Genomic DNA, 14,831 nt, shown 5'->3' with positions numbered 1-14,831 from the left:
AGTGGAACTGCAGCCCTGAGAACCATCTGGTAGTGTGAACACAGGCTTGTGCTGTGTGTGTATGTACTGTATATCCTTCCCCTTTCTCTCCTCCCTGAGTGTGTATGAAGAGGCGGAGCTCCTGCTGGAACAGCGGTCGGAGGAGGAAGCCGAGTCTAGGAGGGAGACTGACAGAAAGCGCAGCAGACTTGCAGGAGTGAGCGAGGAGGATCCAGTTCCTTTGCCATCGGAGGTGAGGAGAGTGTGAAGGATGTTTGTGACTCTGGTAGATGAAAAGCTGGGAGTCATATTGCTCTGGTGAGTGGGGAAGCACTACTAAGGGGGCGCCCTCATCATCACGTGTGTAAGAGGTGGAAGAAGGCGTGGCTACACTACAGCTGGCACAGATTGGAGCACGGAGCACTTTCACACCTTATCAACTTTTCAATCATTTGTGGATTTAATTTAGCAAAATAAAATCATTGAAGTAGTTACAAAGTGGAAGCAGTGGACATGCAGAGAACACTATATTGAGCACACAATATTGTATAATTACATGAATTTTCACAGGTTTTTAGTTTATTTAATATAGCAGTAACTATTATGATATGAATGAAGTAGATGTGAAGTGGAAGCCGTAGATCTGTAGAGAATATTATTTTGAGCACCTAAAACTTTATAGATGAATGTATCCACATATTTTAGTGTGTATGTACTGTACACTGATCTGCCATAACATTATGATCACTGACAGGTGAAGTGAATAATATAGATTATCTCATTACAATGTCATCTGGAAGTGGGCGGGGTATATTTGGCAGCAAGTAAACATGTTTTCCATGAAGTTGTTGTTTTTTTAAAGCAAAGAAATGGGCATTGCAGTTTGTTGTGTATGGGGCTGCAAGGGATGTGGGCGAAGAGATGGCACCAGGATGCATTATGGGAAGAAGACAAGCCGGCGGAGGCAGTGTGATGCTTTGTCTGGTGGAGTTCTGGTGGGTGGATATAATGTTCTGGTGGGTGGTATAATGTTCTGGTGGGTGGTGTAATGTTCTGGTGGGTGGGTATAATGTTCTGGTGGGTGGTATAATGTTCTGGTGGGTGGTATAATGTTCTGGTGGGTGGGTATAATGTTCGGGTGAGTGGTATATTGTTCGGGTGGGTGGTATAATGTTCGGGTGGGTGGGTATAATGTTCTGGTGGGTGGGTATAATGTATTGGTGGGTGGGTATAATGTTCGGGTGAGCAGTAAATGAACACACAACTTAGTAAGATAAATAAAATGAAATAAAGGAAAAATAATTCCACCACCATTTTAGTCTCAGCAGAGGAAATAGATACTAATAGGCTGCAGGAGATCTGCTTCATTTCAACCCCCCTCCTTTTCTCATATCAGATCTCCTGCAGCCTATAAGCACCCATTTCCCTTTCTATGTCTCAGCAGATCTCCTGCAGCCTATTAGCACCCATTTCCCTATTAGAGAATAAAATGGCGGTAGTTCCAATGTTTAATGTCACACGATATTAGCGCAATGGATTAGGAAACAGAAAATGTCAGTAAAAAACCCAGTGCAGGTAATTTTGGGGCCACAGACACAATCTATCCCCCAATTCATAGATTCCTAGGGAAGAGTTTGTTGTGGAAGTGAAGTTGGGTACAAGTCAATGAAACCCCCGACACTCCCAGCTGAGAACAATGAAGGAGATTACTATTCCAATCCTCCAACCAGTTTTCTGGCTGGGAAGGTCTGGGAGTCAATATTTCCCCAGCTGACCAGGAACAATGAAGGAGTTTACTATTCAAATCCTCAATGACTCGTTTTCCCACTCGCTATTTCCCCAGCTGGCAGAGACAAGACTTCTTATAGAGTGTCAGCTTCTTGCATTGTCCAGCATCGGGAAATGGGGGATAAATACAATGACCCCTCCCCTTATATCCATAAATCCCGACCTCTTATCATCAATGTAAAAGATGTGATAAATCATCGATGCATTTCACCTCATCAGTATCCAATGATCAACCATAAAGTGACCCCAAAGTCCATCCAACGTCTCCTTTATACTTCAATAAATGATATCACCACCAATAAATGTCTCCAAACCTCCAGAGCTTGCTCCTCCAAATCTCAGTATATGCTCCAGCAAACCATGTGTAGTGGACTACAAAACACCTCCTTCCCCAAACACCAATTGTGTGCTTTCTTGGTGCTCACACTCAGATTGTGCGCTCAGCAGAACTCCATCACCCTCCTAATAAGTGGCTCCACAATAGCTTTAGAGGAACCCTGGTTGAGAAATGCTGGACTAGGCAGTAATATATTTCTCTCCCCCTTGGTGGGAGTGGAGATGACCCATCTATAAGGATATACAGTACATACACACACAGCACAAGACCGTGCTCACACTACCAGACGTTTCTCAGGGCTGCAGTTCCTCTGAGCTCCACAAGGTGGTGATCTCACTTCTACCCAGACAGGAAGTCTCTATGGAATACAGACAGGAAGTGATGTCAGATATAAATAGGAAATTCTGGGTCAAAGGTGAGACAGAAGGAAGTAGAGAGGAGACGTTGCTGGAAGTGGCAGCAGAGGAGGTAACAATATCTTATTTTCTATTTACACCCAGTAACCCCCCCCCCCCCCCCCGTCATGTCCGTCCTCTTCCTCCATAGTCACTGTGACCTCTTTTATCTCCAGCAGATGATGATACACACATATATAGTGTGGAAACCTAGATTAACCCCTTCAGGGTCAGAACATTTCCCCACTTATGGGGCCGTAACATTCTCTGCATTTTGGAGATAAATTCTGGTAATATGTTCCTCTAAACAAACAGCACTGACAATAAATAGAGAAGACAATGACCATCCTGACCATACATGGCCTACAAAGGGCAATTATTACACTACACAGGCAGCCAATGGGCAATCATTACAATATGCAGCCAACACAATGATGGAGTGCAGGGGTCAGGAGTATGGAGCCCCTTACATTTCTGGTCAGGAGGAAGAAAACATTCCCTTGCCTGTCATGAAGAATATGTTCCATCATTGGTGTCAGAGGGAGGAAAATACTGAGGGCTCTGAGGGAAGTAGAGAGCTTAAGGGGCTGTGAGAGGTTAGTAAAGCTTTAAGAATTTAGGGGCCTCTGAAGGGGTAAATCAGAGAGTTCTATGACATCACACTGACCTCACAGCTCTTCATACCAATGTCTCTCCATCTGGCTCTTTTTTTTTTACCCTTTTCATCCTCGCAACCAAAGCAGAACTGTTGATCCTGTATTTTATGTAATGATGTCAGAATTCCCTATGCCAAGCCTGTAACCTACAGACTTGGAGGGGGGAGGTGTCCCTGAAGTAGGGCTTTAAAAAAATACAGACCTTACGGGTGAGGAGGATTCTGGGAAGGTCATTTAATTTTACTATTTATGAAAACTGCTGACAGGAGAGGTGAGCGGTGCTGGGAATTCTGGGACATTATCCAGTAACAGACAAGGGATGTGTCTGGATGGTGACTGTATCATTGTGTGTGTCAGGTTCCTATAAGGTGTCAGGATGTCACTGTCTATTTCTCCATGGAGGAGTGGGAGTATTTAGAAGGACACAAGGATCTCTACAAGGACGTCATGATGGAGAATCAGCCGCCCCTCACATCACCGGGTAAGAGGAGACTTTATTGTAAAGGAGAGAGCAGTACGGAGGGTCCACCTAGATCCCCCATCATCTGATAAACACATAGAAACAATGTATTCAGTCAGTGTGTGTGTTTCCTACAGATGGATCCAGTAATGGGAACCCACCAGAGAGATGTCCCCGTCCTCTGTATTCCCAGGATTCCACACAGGAAGGTCACACCATCCCTCACCATCATCAGGTAGATGAGGAACAATCACTGATAGTTATGATTTATATACAGTATGTTTGTTACAATGAATGTTTTATTTCATATTCAGAGTGCAATCCTCGGGGATGATAATATTGATGTTAAAGAAGAGTATAAAGAGGAGGATGAGGAGTACGGAGTGATGGAGGAGTTTTCAGAAGGACACAAGGGTATGATGGAGCCACCTAATACCAGGAACACATCAGAGAGATGTCCCCGTCCTCTGTATTCCCGGGATTCCACACAGGAAGATCACACCATCCCTCACCATCATCAGGTAGGTGAAGATGAATGTCGAGATCGTAAAAGTGATCTGACTGTATGAAAATATATTCCACTTTTAGGTATAAGGTTATTTGTGCTCACATTTTAAAGAAACCATTCCCTGCTATTTTGTTTGTTTAGAATGAAAATCTGATAGATATAAAAGATGAGGTTAAAGAGGAAGAAGAGACGTATGTGAGGGGTGATCAGCAGTTCAGGGAAGAGGTTGGGATGATGGGCAAAGTTAAAGAGGAGGAATCTTCTCCAGACATCAGCACAGGTGAGTGATGGCCACTAAATACAAAAACTGTTTGGGTATATGGATTGATGTTTGAGGATCTGTAGATCCACTTCTACAAAGACGTCATGATGGAGAATCAGCCGCCCCTCACATCACCGGGTAAGAGGAGACTTTATTGTAAAGGAGAGAGCAGTACGGAGGATCCACCTAGATCCCCCATCATCTGATAAACACATAGAAACAATGTATTCAGTCAGTGTGTGTGTTTCCTACAGATGGATCCAGTAATGGGAACCCACCAGAGAGATGTCCCTGTCCTCTGTATTCCCGGGATTCCACACAGGAAGGTCACACCATCCCTCACCATCATCAGGTAAATGATTGTCAATTATAGGTAGTTATAATTTATACACAGCATGTTTGTTACAATGAATGTTTTATTTCATATTCAGAGTGCAATCCTCGGGGATGATAATATTGATGTTAAAGAAGAGTATAAAGAGGAGGATGAGGAGTATGGAGTGATGGAGGAGTTTTCAGAAGGACACAAGGATATGATGGACCCACCTAATACCAGAAACCCTCCAGAGAGATGTCCCCGTCCTCTGTATTCCCGGGATTCCACACAGGAAGGTCACACCATCCCTCATCAAGGTTGGTGGGACAGAGCATCTAGAACAGGGACATAAAGATGATGTGTGGATTTTTTATGTGAGCTTATATTTTACAGATGATATTCACTCTCATTTTCTTGGTTTAGGGTGAAGATCTGATAGATATAAAAGTTGAGGTTAAAGCAGAAGAAGAAGAGAGGTATGTGAGGGATGATCAGCAGTCTATGGAGGAGGATGGAATAACGGGGACATTTATAGAGGAGGACACTCCTACAGAGATCAGCACAGGTGGGTCATTAACACTAAATACATTCCTCCACACATACTGCTCACTGATTGGTCCAGAGTAGGGCGGGGACTGGGTGATATCAGCCTGTAATCCCCTGGTCACTTTCCTGAGCTGTGTTCCCCGCCCTGTATTCCTGTATTTCTCTCGGATAATCTTCCTTCTCTGTGCTGCAGACACAATTTATGTATCTAGACTGGATTTATGGAGATTCTGGGGTTCAGCCGGCAGCAAAATGTACATTATCACCATTGGCCTTACTAGACCTTGGCAACTAGGGCATGTGATGTGGGTCTTCTGCCCCATGCCCGGGTCTAGTAAGATCTCTGACAGAACAATTATCCCGGGTTTACTTGTTTTGTTGGCTGTGCTGGGTGGAGGGATATGTCTTTATAGTCTCACATCCAAGTCACTGAGTGCAGTCTCAGGAGATGGGAGGCAGCGGTGTGGGACCTCTGCAACTTGTCTTAAGTAAACATTTAAGTTTCTGACTCTTATACTATATAATATCTATTGTACATTACATACTCCTGACCCCTGCACTATATACTCTGTGTTGTACATTACATACTCCTGACCCCTGCACTATATGCACTATGTTGTACATTACATACTCCTGACCCCTGCACTATATACTATATGTTGTACATTACACACTCCTGACCCCTGCACTATATATTCTATGTTGTACATTACACACTCCTGACCCCTGCACTAGATACTCTATGTTGTACATTACACACTCCTGACCCCTGCACTATATACTCTATGTTGTATATTGCATACTCCTGACCCCTGCACTATATTCTCTGTGTTGCACATTGCATACTCCTGACCCCTGCACTATATACTCTGTGTTGCACATTGCATACTCCTGACCCCTGCACTATATACTCTTTGTTGTACATTACATACTCCTGACCCCTGCACTATATACTCTGTGTTGCACATTTTATACTCCTGACCCCTGCACTATATACTCTGTGTTGTACACTGCATACTCCTGACCCCTGCACCATATACTCTGTTGTACATTACATACTCCTGACCCCTGCACTATATACGCTATGTTGTACATTACATACTCCTGACCCCTGCACTATATACGCTATGTTGTACATTACATACTCCTGACCCCTGCACTATATACTCTATGTTGTACATTGCATACTCCTGACCCCTGCACTATATACTCTATGTTGTACATTACATACTCCTGACCCCTGCACTATATACGCTATGTTGTACATTACATTATTCTGATACTATATAGTCCTATCTGTTGTATCTTGGAACAGGACATAATGGAACTACACTGCAAATTGAGTACACCTCCATTCCAATTATCTATAAACAGAAAAAGAAATTGCCCAGTGGGACTTTAATTGAGGAGGACTCAATAGTCATTATTGCTCAATGCGTCTGATTTATTAATTAAAACCATCATACAAAATATTACAGCATAAAATGTATTCATATCTGAGTATATACATCAATCCATATACATGATGATGCAAATTATCAATAAAACATGACATGGCAGTATCAGTATGCACATAAATACATCTTGTACGTTGAACACGACGCGTTTCGTGGGTCACATCGCCCACTAATCAGGAGTATTTGTATAAGAGCATGTCTGAAAAAAATGTAATGAATGTTGTTAGTCAACATGCAGAATGGATGGCTAGTGGAGTATGGAGACTCAAACATGGGACCCAAGTGGGGAGACACCATACTCACATAGTAACCCCGTCACCTTGCTTGGAAACAATGTTGCCATATGGCGGCATCCAATATATCCGAAAAGGGAGCTGAAGGAGCAGGACCCAAAAATGCTATACCAGACACCGGATGAGGAGGTATCTTGTATATATGAAATGTTATGTATTTCAGAATGAGTGGTCTCTAAATGGAAAATATATATGTGAGTGTAAATGCATATGCAGCTATATCATCCTAGATGGCAAATAAAAGTATTCACGTATAGTCAGCATGTAGAGACGTAGATATGGGCCAAGAAATATAAAGACAATGAAAGAGATATAGAGAATTTAGACAAGGCAGGAAAAGTGGGATAAGTGCTAGGAAAGGGGATGTGTAAGGATAAGTCTCCATGGGAGCGATGTGAGGGGTGTTGGTGGAACAATGCGTGGTGTGAGCAATGCGTGGTTTTGAGTCTCCATACTCCACTAGCCATCCATTCTGCATGTTAACTAACAACATTCATTACATTTTTTTCAGACATGCTCTTATACATATACTCCTGATGAGTGGGCGATGCGACCCACGAAACGAGTTCAGCGTACAAGATGTATTTATGTGCATACTGATACTGCCATGTCATGTTTTATTAATAATTTGCATCATCACGTTTATGGATTGATGTATATACTCAGATATGAATATATTTTATGCTGCAATATTTTGTATGATGGTTTTAATTAATAAATCAGACGCATTGAGCGATAATGACTATTGAGTCCTCCTCAATTAAAGTCCCACTGGGCAATTTCTTGTTGTGTATCTGTTGTATCTTATACAATGTGTTGTACATTACATACTCCTGATCCCTGCCCTATATACTCTATGTTGTACATTACATACTCCTGACCCCTGCACTATATACTCTATGTTGTACATTACATACTCCTGACCCCTGCACTATATACTCTATGTTGTACATTACATACTCCTGACCCCTGCACTGTTGGAGATACAACAACTTTAAAGCTTAGCTTATTACCTGCTGCAGTTCACGAATAGGACACTAGATGTCGCTAATACTCAGTGATATGCTATGCATTTTCTATGAGGTGTTGTTATTTCCTGTACACTGTACTGTGCTCGTTGGTTATCTCTTCCTGTCTGTGTTTTCTCACCATGAGAAGGTGACATCTTTGCTCTCTGTGGTTATGTTCCAATAAAGAAGCCAGTTCCTTTTACTCTACAATGTCTGATCTGAAAGAACTCCGCTGCACCCAGTGATCGCACTCTGCAACATGCACTATATACTGTATATTGTACATTATATACTCCTGACCCCTGCACTATATACTGTATATTGTACATTACATACTCCTGACCCCTGCACTATATACTGTATATTGTACATTACATACTCCTGACCCCTGCACTATATACTGTATATTGTACATTACATACTCCTGACCCTTGCACTATATACCCTATGTTGTACATTAGATACTCCTGACCCCTGCACTATATACTCTATGTTGTACATTACAGACATCTGACTTCTGCTCTCTCCCCTCTACCCACTGCTATATATACACATAATATGGATTCTCTTTTGCTACACCCATTTCCTACCAGCTGGACATTTTATATCTGATGATTTGATTGGAGCTCAGACTTTTACATGGGTATAATAATGTGATAACATCCTCCAACTTTGGAACCTTAAACAGAAAGTGATAATGAGGGAGGAGTCAGTAACCCTCCCTCATTATCTTCAGGATCAGTCCAGTCTTCATCTTGGTTGTTCTTCCCCCATCCTCACTCTCTGACCTCTGGTGGGGCTCAGCCCCGCTGTTATTCATGATTAAATCATGGACTAAATAAGGAAGTGCGGGACTTCTTGTGTTAGGAAGATGACAATGAGTGATATAGGGGGAGGGGACACTCGTCCTATAATCCCCTCATCACTGTCACTCCTATAAAAGACAGTTCTCGTTGTTTCCTCACTCTCTGACTAAGGTCCATGAATAAAGAAATGAACTGGTAGGAGATCAGAGGACCCATTTACTAGTTACCTTGAGGGGGGATTGTAAGATCCTCAGAGACAAAGCTGCCTGATGTGGGCGGAGTCTTGGTTTAGGGGAACCAATCTGCTGATGTCTAGTAATAATCTTTGTATTTCTATTTTAGTACATGGACGGGAGATGAGGAAAACCTCAGAGGATTGTCTCACTTTGTCTCCAGACTGTAAAGTAGAAGATGAGGACATCACACAGTATAGTCCAGGAGAAAACCCGGCTACCTCAAATATCCATCCGGGACCACACAGTGTAGATGGACCATCGTATTCCTCTTATCCTGAGGAACCTCAGACTGTGAGGGACGGTGCCGGACCATCGTATTCCTCTTATCCTGAGGAACCTCAGACTGTGAGGGACGGTGCCGGACCATTGTATTCCTCTTATCCTGAGGAACCTCAGACTGTGAGGGACAGTGCCGGACCATCGTATTCCTCTTACCCTGAGGAACTTCAGACTGTGAGGGACGGTGCCATCCTTCCAACAGATAAGAGGTTTTCCTGTACTGAGTGCGGGAAGTGTTTCAGTTTTAAATGCCGTCTTAATGTGCATAAAAGATCTCACACAGGAGAGAAGCCGTATTCCTGTCTTGAGTGCGGAAAATGTTTTTCAAAAAAGTCCGATCTTAACAGACATCAGAGATCTCACATGGGGGAGAAGCCATATTCCTGTCCTGAGTGTGGGAAATGTTTTTCTCAGAAGTCCCATCTTTACAGACATCAGAAATGTCACATGGTCAAGAAGCCACTTTCCTGTCCTAAATGAGGGAATGTCCCTCACTGAAGTCCTGTCTTTCTGTACATCAGGGGTCCCACACAACCCTGGAGGTGTATTGGTGCCTTGAGTGCGGGAAATGTCTTCTATATGAATGTTGGTGGACATGTGGGGAAGAAGCACACCCTGATATACACCTCAGATATACTCCATGGCTGATCTTCATCATGTAAGAAACACTTCATAAGGAGATCAGAGATCACCAAAGACATGGATGAAGTGTTGTACCGTGTTGGCCATTGATAGCAGGAGAAAAATAAAAATGGAGTCCTTACCTTTCATTGGCTGAGTACATTTTGTGGTGTAAGCTTTCACACTTAGAGATCTGTTTAGTTGAATGAATGTGACCGACACATAACCCGACGTGACATTGTACAAGAGACCAATCTTTCTGTGGGAACGGGGAACACATTCATCCTAGGCTGTCCTAGGAGGGTTGAGGCGTCATGACAAATCTTTCCATGACCATGAATCCAGGCATTAGTTACCCACTTATCCTCCGGAAGATTTACCCCCCTTCATGACCAGGCCATTTTTGCAATACAGCACTGCGTTACTTTAACTGACAATTGCCGGTCGTGCGACACTGTACCCAAATAAAATCGATGTCCTTTTTTCCCACAAATAGAGCTTTCTTTTGGTGGTATTTGATTACCTCTGCGGTTTTCATTTTTTGCGCTATAAACAAAAAAAGACAATTTAAAAAAAAAAAAAAGAATATTGTTTACTTTCTGATTTAAAACATCCAATAAAAAGAAATGTAAAAAATCAAATTTCTTCATCAATTTATTACAATTTGTATTCTGCTTCATATTTTTGGTAAAAATCCCCAATAAGTGTATATTGATTGGTTTGTGTAAAAGTTATATCATCTACAAACTATGGGATATATATTTTTACTAGTAATGGCGGTGATCAGCGCCGTATAGCAGGACTGCGATATTACGGCGAACTGTCGGACACGGGGGGGGGGGGGGGGGGGGAGTAATTCAATAAGCTGAAAAAATTGCACTGCTCCAGTTCTATTTTTTCTCGCCGTGTTTAACCATTTTAGCCCCAGTCGCCGCAGATATACTGCGGCAGGCTGGCGCTCGCCTGGGTGGAGCTTGAGGGTGATCGTGCGCCGTCGGAGGCGCGTGCCCACCACTGCTTGTTAGCTGGGGAGCCAGCGCGTGTGACCGGCGGCTCCGATGGCCGCCGGCCACTCGCGATCTCCCGCAGCAGAAGGAGAAAGACAGACGGCTGATGTAAACAAAACCGTCTGTCATTCTCCCTGAAGTGATCACAGAGGCTATGTGATCCTGCTATATAGGATCGCATGTCTCTGTGATGACTTCACAAGCCATGCCCCCTGACAGTTAGAATCACGCCCCTAGGTACACATTTAACCCCTTGATCACCCACACTGTTAATCCCTTCCCTGCCAGTGTCATTTTGCAGTAACAGTGCATATGTATAGCACTGATTACTGTAGTAATGTCACTGGTAACCCCAAAGGTGTCAAAAATGTCAGTCAGGGGTCCGATCTGTCCGCCGCAATGTCACAGTCACGCAAAAAATCGCAGATTGCTGCCATTACTAGTAGAAAAAAAAAAAACAATAAAGACATAAATCTTTCCCGTATTTAGTAAACGCAATAACATTTGCGGAAACCAATCAAAATACGCTTATTGCAGTTTTCTTTCCAAAAATATGTAGTAGAAAACAAATTGCCTAAAATGTTAAAAAATTTTGATTTTTACTTTTTTTTGAGAATTTCATATAAAAGAATGTGAAAAATATTGTTATTTTTTCAAAATTGCACAGGTGACCAAATACCGCCAAAAGAAAGCTCTGTTTGTGGGAAAAAAGGATGTAAATTTAATTTGGGTATAGCATTGCACGACCGTGCAAATGTTTGTTAAAGTCACGCAGTGCCGAATTGCAAAATAGGGCCTGGTCATTGAGCAGCCAAATCCTCCGGTCTGAAAGTGATTAAATCAGTTAAAATAACACCCAGGCAAATTTGTGATCGTTAAATTCAATAGTGAATGACTGACTGATACGTCATGGGTTCTAGTCCGACCACCATCACATAAGTTGTGTTGGGGGGGGGTTATGTCTACAGATTGTTAAATGGTGGTAAAATTAGTGATAAGTACATGCAGCTGAGATGATTGGACATGCCTGTGAAGTGGGGGCATTCAAGCGTTCACCAAGTGACAGCGTTCACAGCTGATTCAAAATAAAATCGCCAATTATCCCAGCTGATCTGAGCAAACGTTTGTCTATTTGGAGATTGTCTACTGGTAAGCCAATTGTAAATATATATATATATATATATACCTTAGATTGTAAGCTCCTTGAGGGCAGGGACTGATGTGAATGTACAATGTATATGTAAAGCGCTGGGTAAATTGACAGCGCTATATAAGTACCTGAAAATAAATATAAATATATATATATATATATACAGTGCCTTGCGAAAGTATTCGGCCCCCTTGAACTTTGCGATCTTTTGCCACATTTCAGGCTTCAAACATAAAGATATAAAACTGTAATTTTTTGTGAAGAATCAACAACAATTGGGACACAATCATGAAGTGGAACGAAATTTATTGGATATTTCAAACTTTTTTAACAAATAAAAAACTGAAAAATTGGGCGTGCAAAATTATTCAGCCCCCTTAAGTTAATACTTTGTAGCGCCACTTTTTGCTGCGATTACAGCTGTAAGTCGCTTGGGGTATGTCTCTATCAGTTTTGCACATCGAGGGACTGACATTTTTGCCCATTCCTCCTTGCAAAACAGCTCGAGCTCAGTGAGGTTGGATGGAGAGCGTTTGTGAACAGCAGTTTTCAGTTCTTTCCACAGATTCTCGATTGGATTCAGGTCTGGACTTTGACTTGGCCATTCTAACACCTGGATATGTTTATTTGTGAACCATTCCATTGTAGATTTTGCTTTATGTTTTGGATCATTGTCTTGTTGGAAGACAAATCTCCGACCCAGTCTCAGGTCTTTTGCAGACTCCATCAGGTTTTCTTCCAGAATGGTCCTGTATTTGGCTCCATCCATCTTCCCATCAATTTTAACCATCTCCCCTGTCCCTGCTGAAGAAAAGCAGGCCCAAACCATGATGCTGCCACCACCATGTTTGACAGTGGGGATGGTGTGTTCAGGGTGATGAGCTGTGTTGCTTTTACGCCAAACATAACGTTTTGCATTGTTGCCAAAAAGTTTTATTTTGGTTTCATCTGAGCAGAGCTCCTTCTTCCACATGTTTGGTGTCTCCCAGGTGGCTTGTGGTAAACTTTAAACAACACTTTTTATGGATATCTTTAAGAAATGGCTTTCTTCTTGCCACTCTTCCATAAAGGCCAGATTTGTGCAGTATACGACTGATTGTTGTCCTATGGACAGAGTCTCCCACCTCAGCTGTAGATCTCTGCAGTTCATCCAGAGTGATCATGGGCCTCTTGGCTGCATCTCTGATCAGTCTTCTCCTTGTATTAGCTGAAAGTTTAGAGGGACGGCCAGGTCTTCGTAGATTTGCAGTGGTCTGATACTCCTTCCATTTCAATATTATCGCTTGCACAGTGCTCCTTGGGATGTTTAAAGCTTGGGAAATCTTTTTGTATCCAAATCTGGCTTTAAACTTCTCCACAACAGTATCTCGGACCGGCCTGGTGTGTTCCTTGTTCTTCATGATGCTCTCTGCACTTTAAACGGACCTCTGAGACTATCACAGTGCAGGTGCATTTATACAGAGACTTGATTACACACAGGTGGATTCTATTTATCGTCATTAGTCATTTAGGTCAACATTGGATCATTCAGAGATCCTCACTGAACTTCTGGAGAGAGTTTGCTGCACTGAAAGTAAAGGGGCTGAATAATTTTGCACGCCCAATTTTTCAGTTTTTTATTTGTTAACAAAGTTTGAAATATCCAAAAAATTTCATTCCACTTCATGATTGTGTCCCACTTGTTGTTGATTCTTCACAAAAAATTACAGTTTTATATCTTTATGTTTAAAGCCTGAAATGTGGCAAAAGATCGCAAAGTTCAAGGGGGCCGAATACTTTCGCAAGGCACTGTATATATATGTGTGTGTGTGTGTGTGTCTTGAGGTTCTGTTATTGCTTTATGAAATATGCTGTTGGGCACATTTCCATTGTCTTCTTTGGGCTTAAAGATTACGGCTCAAGACAGATTGATAAATAGCTCAGTGGGCTGAGGCAATACAATATAAGCGTCAGGTCCTGGGTACAATTCCTACTTTGCCATGGGCCCCAGGCACAGCTGTACTTGCAGCAGATGCTGCAACTTTTGCAACAGCCCCCCCCCCCCACCTCCTGAGCCCCCACCTCATGTTTCATGTTTTTTTTATGTTAGTTTTTTTATATTTATGTTTGTCATTACTGTTTGTAATAATTTGGATATTGTTTGTAATAAATATATTTTAAATTAAATTTTAAAAAGAAACTGTGAAGAGAGAGAGAAAAAGAAGCTTAGCAATGAAATTCCCAAAACATAATGGAGGTTAGACAGTCATGGAAAACATCAACCCCCACTCCTCTCATCTTTATCCCCACCATATCCCCCCTCCCCCTTTTTTTATCTTTCTCTAAATGTTCACCCATTAAACCCCCCTATTCTTTTACACCTTTCTCTCCCTCTCATCCTCTCCTCTCCACCATGTAACGTTCATGCGATTTTGTTAGTGGATGGATTTACAGCTGCAGAATTATTACACTCAGTAGCCTTGTAGAGATTCTGTTGAACAAACATATCCAACTCTCAGGACTTCATCACAGTGCACAGCCTGTTATGCAATATACTTATACTCAATCAGCTGTTTAATGGAGGGATAGCATATATGAGAAGTATAGATGAGAGACAGGCTAATTGTATGGTGAGCACTTAGGAGCAGTCAGGAGAGTTGCAGGTGGTGATAATAGCAGATAGGTTCTGATGTCAAGTATAGTGCAGATGGTAAGAGGGCACAGATGGAGTATACTTTAGACAGAG

At 42.2% G+C, this 14,831-nt stretch overlaps 2 protein-coding genes across 2 annotated transcripts in view; one reads left to right on the top strand and one right to left on the bottom strand.

Annotated features, from left to right (window-relative positions):
- Positions 1 to 14,831, bottom strand: part of LOC309549117 (uncharacterized protein) — a 4,285,597-nt gene that overhangs the window by 175,066 nt on the left and 4,095,700 nt on the right.
- The window catches only part of LOC309549120 (uncharacterized protein), a gene marked incomplete at its 3' end in the record, with an annotated part of 1,495,124 nt that overhangs the window by 39,352 nt on the left and 1,440,941 nt on the right, over positions 1 to 14,831 (top strand). The window contains exons 6-9 of the mRNA XM_082249157.1: positions 3,753 to 3,850; positions 3,930 to 4,136; positions 4,265 to 4,403; positions 4,640 to 4,737. Coding sequence (XP_082105283.1) covers positions 3,753 to 3,850; positions 3,930 to 4,136; positions 4,265 to 4,403; positions 4,640 to 4,737 — 542 coding nt within the window. The remainder of the gene's footprint in view (positions 1 to 3,752; positions 3,851 to 3,929; positions 4,137 to 4,264; positions 4,404 to 4,639; positions 4,738 to 14,831) is intronic.

Source organism: Pelophylax lessonae (genome assembly GCF_965119305.1).
Source record: "Pelophylax lessonae genome assembly, chromosome: 3".
Classification (NCBI taxonomy): Eukaryota; Metazoa; Chordata; class Amphibia; order Anura; family Ranidae; genus Pelophylax; species Pelophylax lessonae.
The sequence above is the reverse complement of the archived record's forward strand: the minus strand, read 5'-3'. Positions and strand labels throughout refer to the sequence as shown.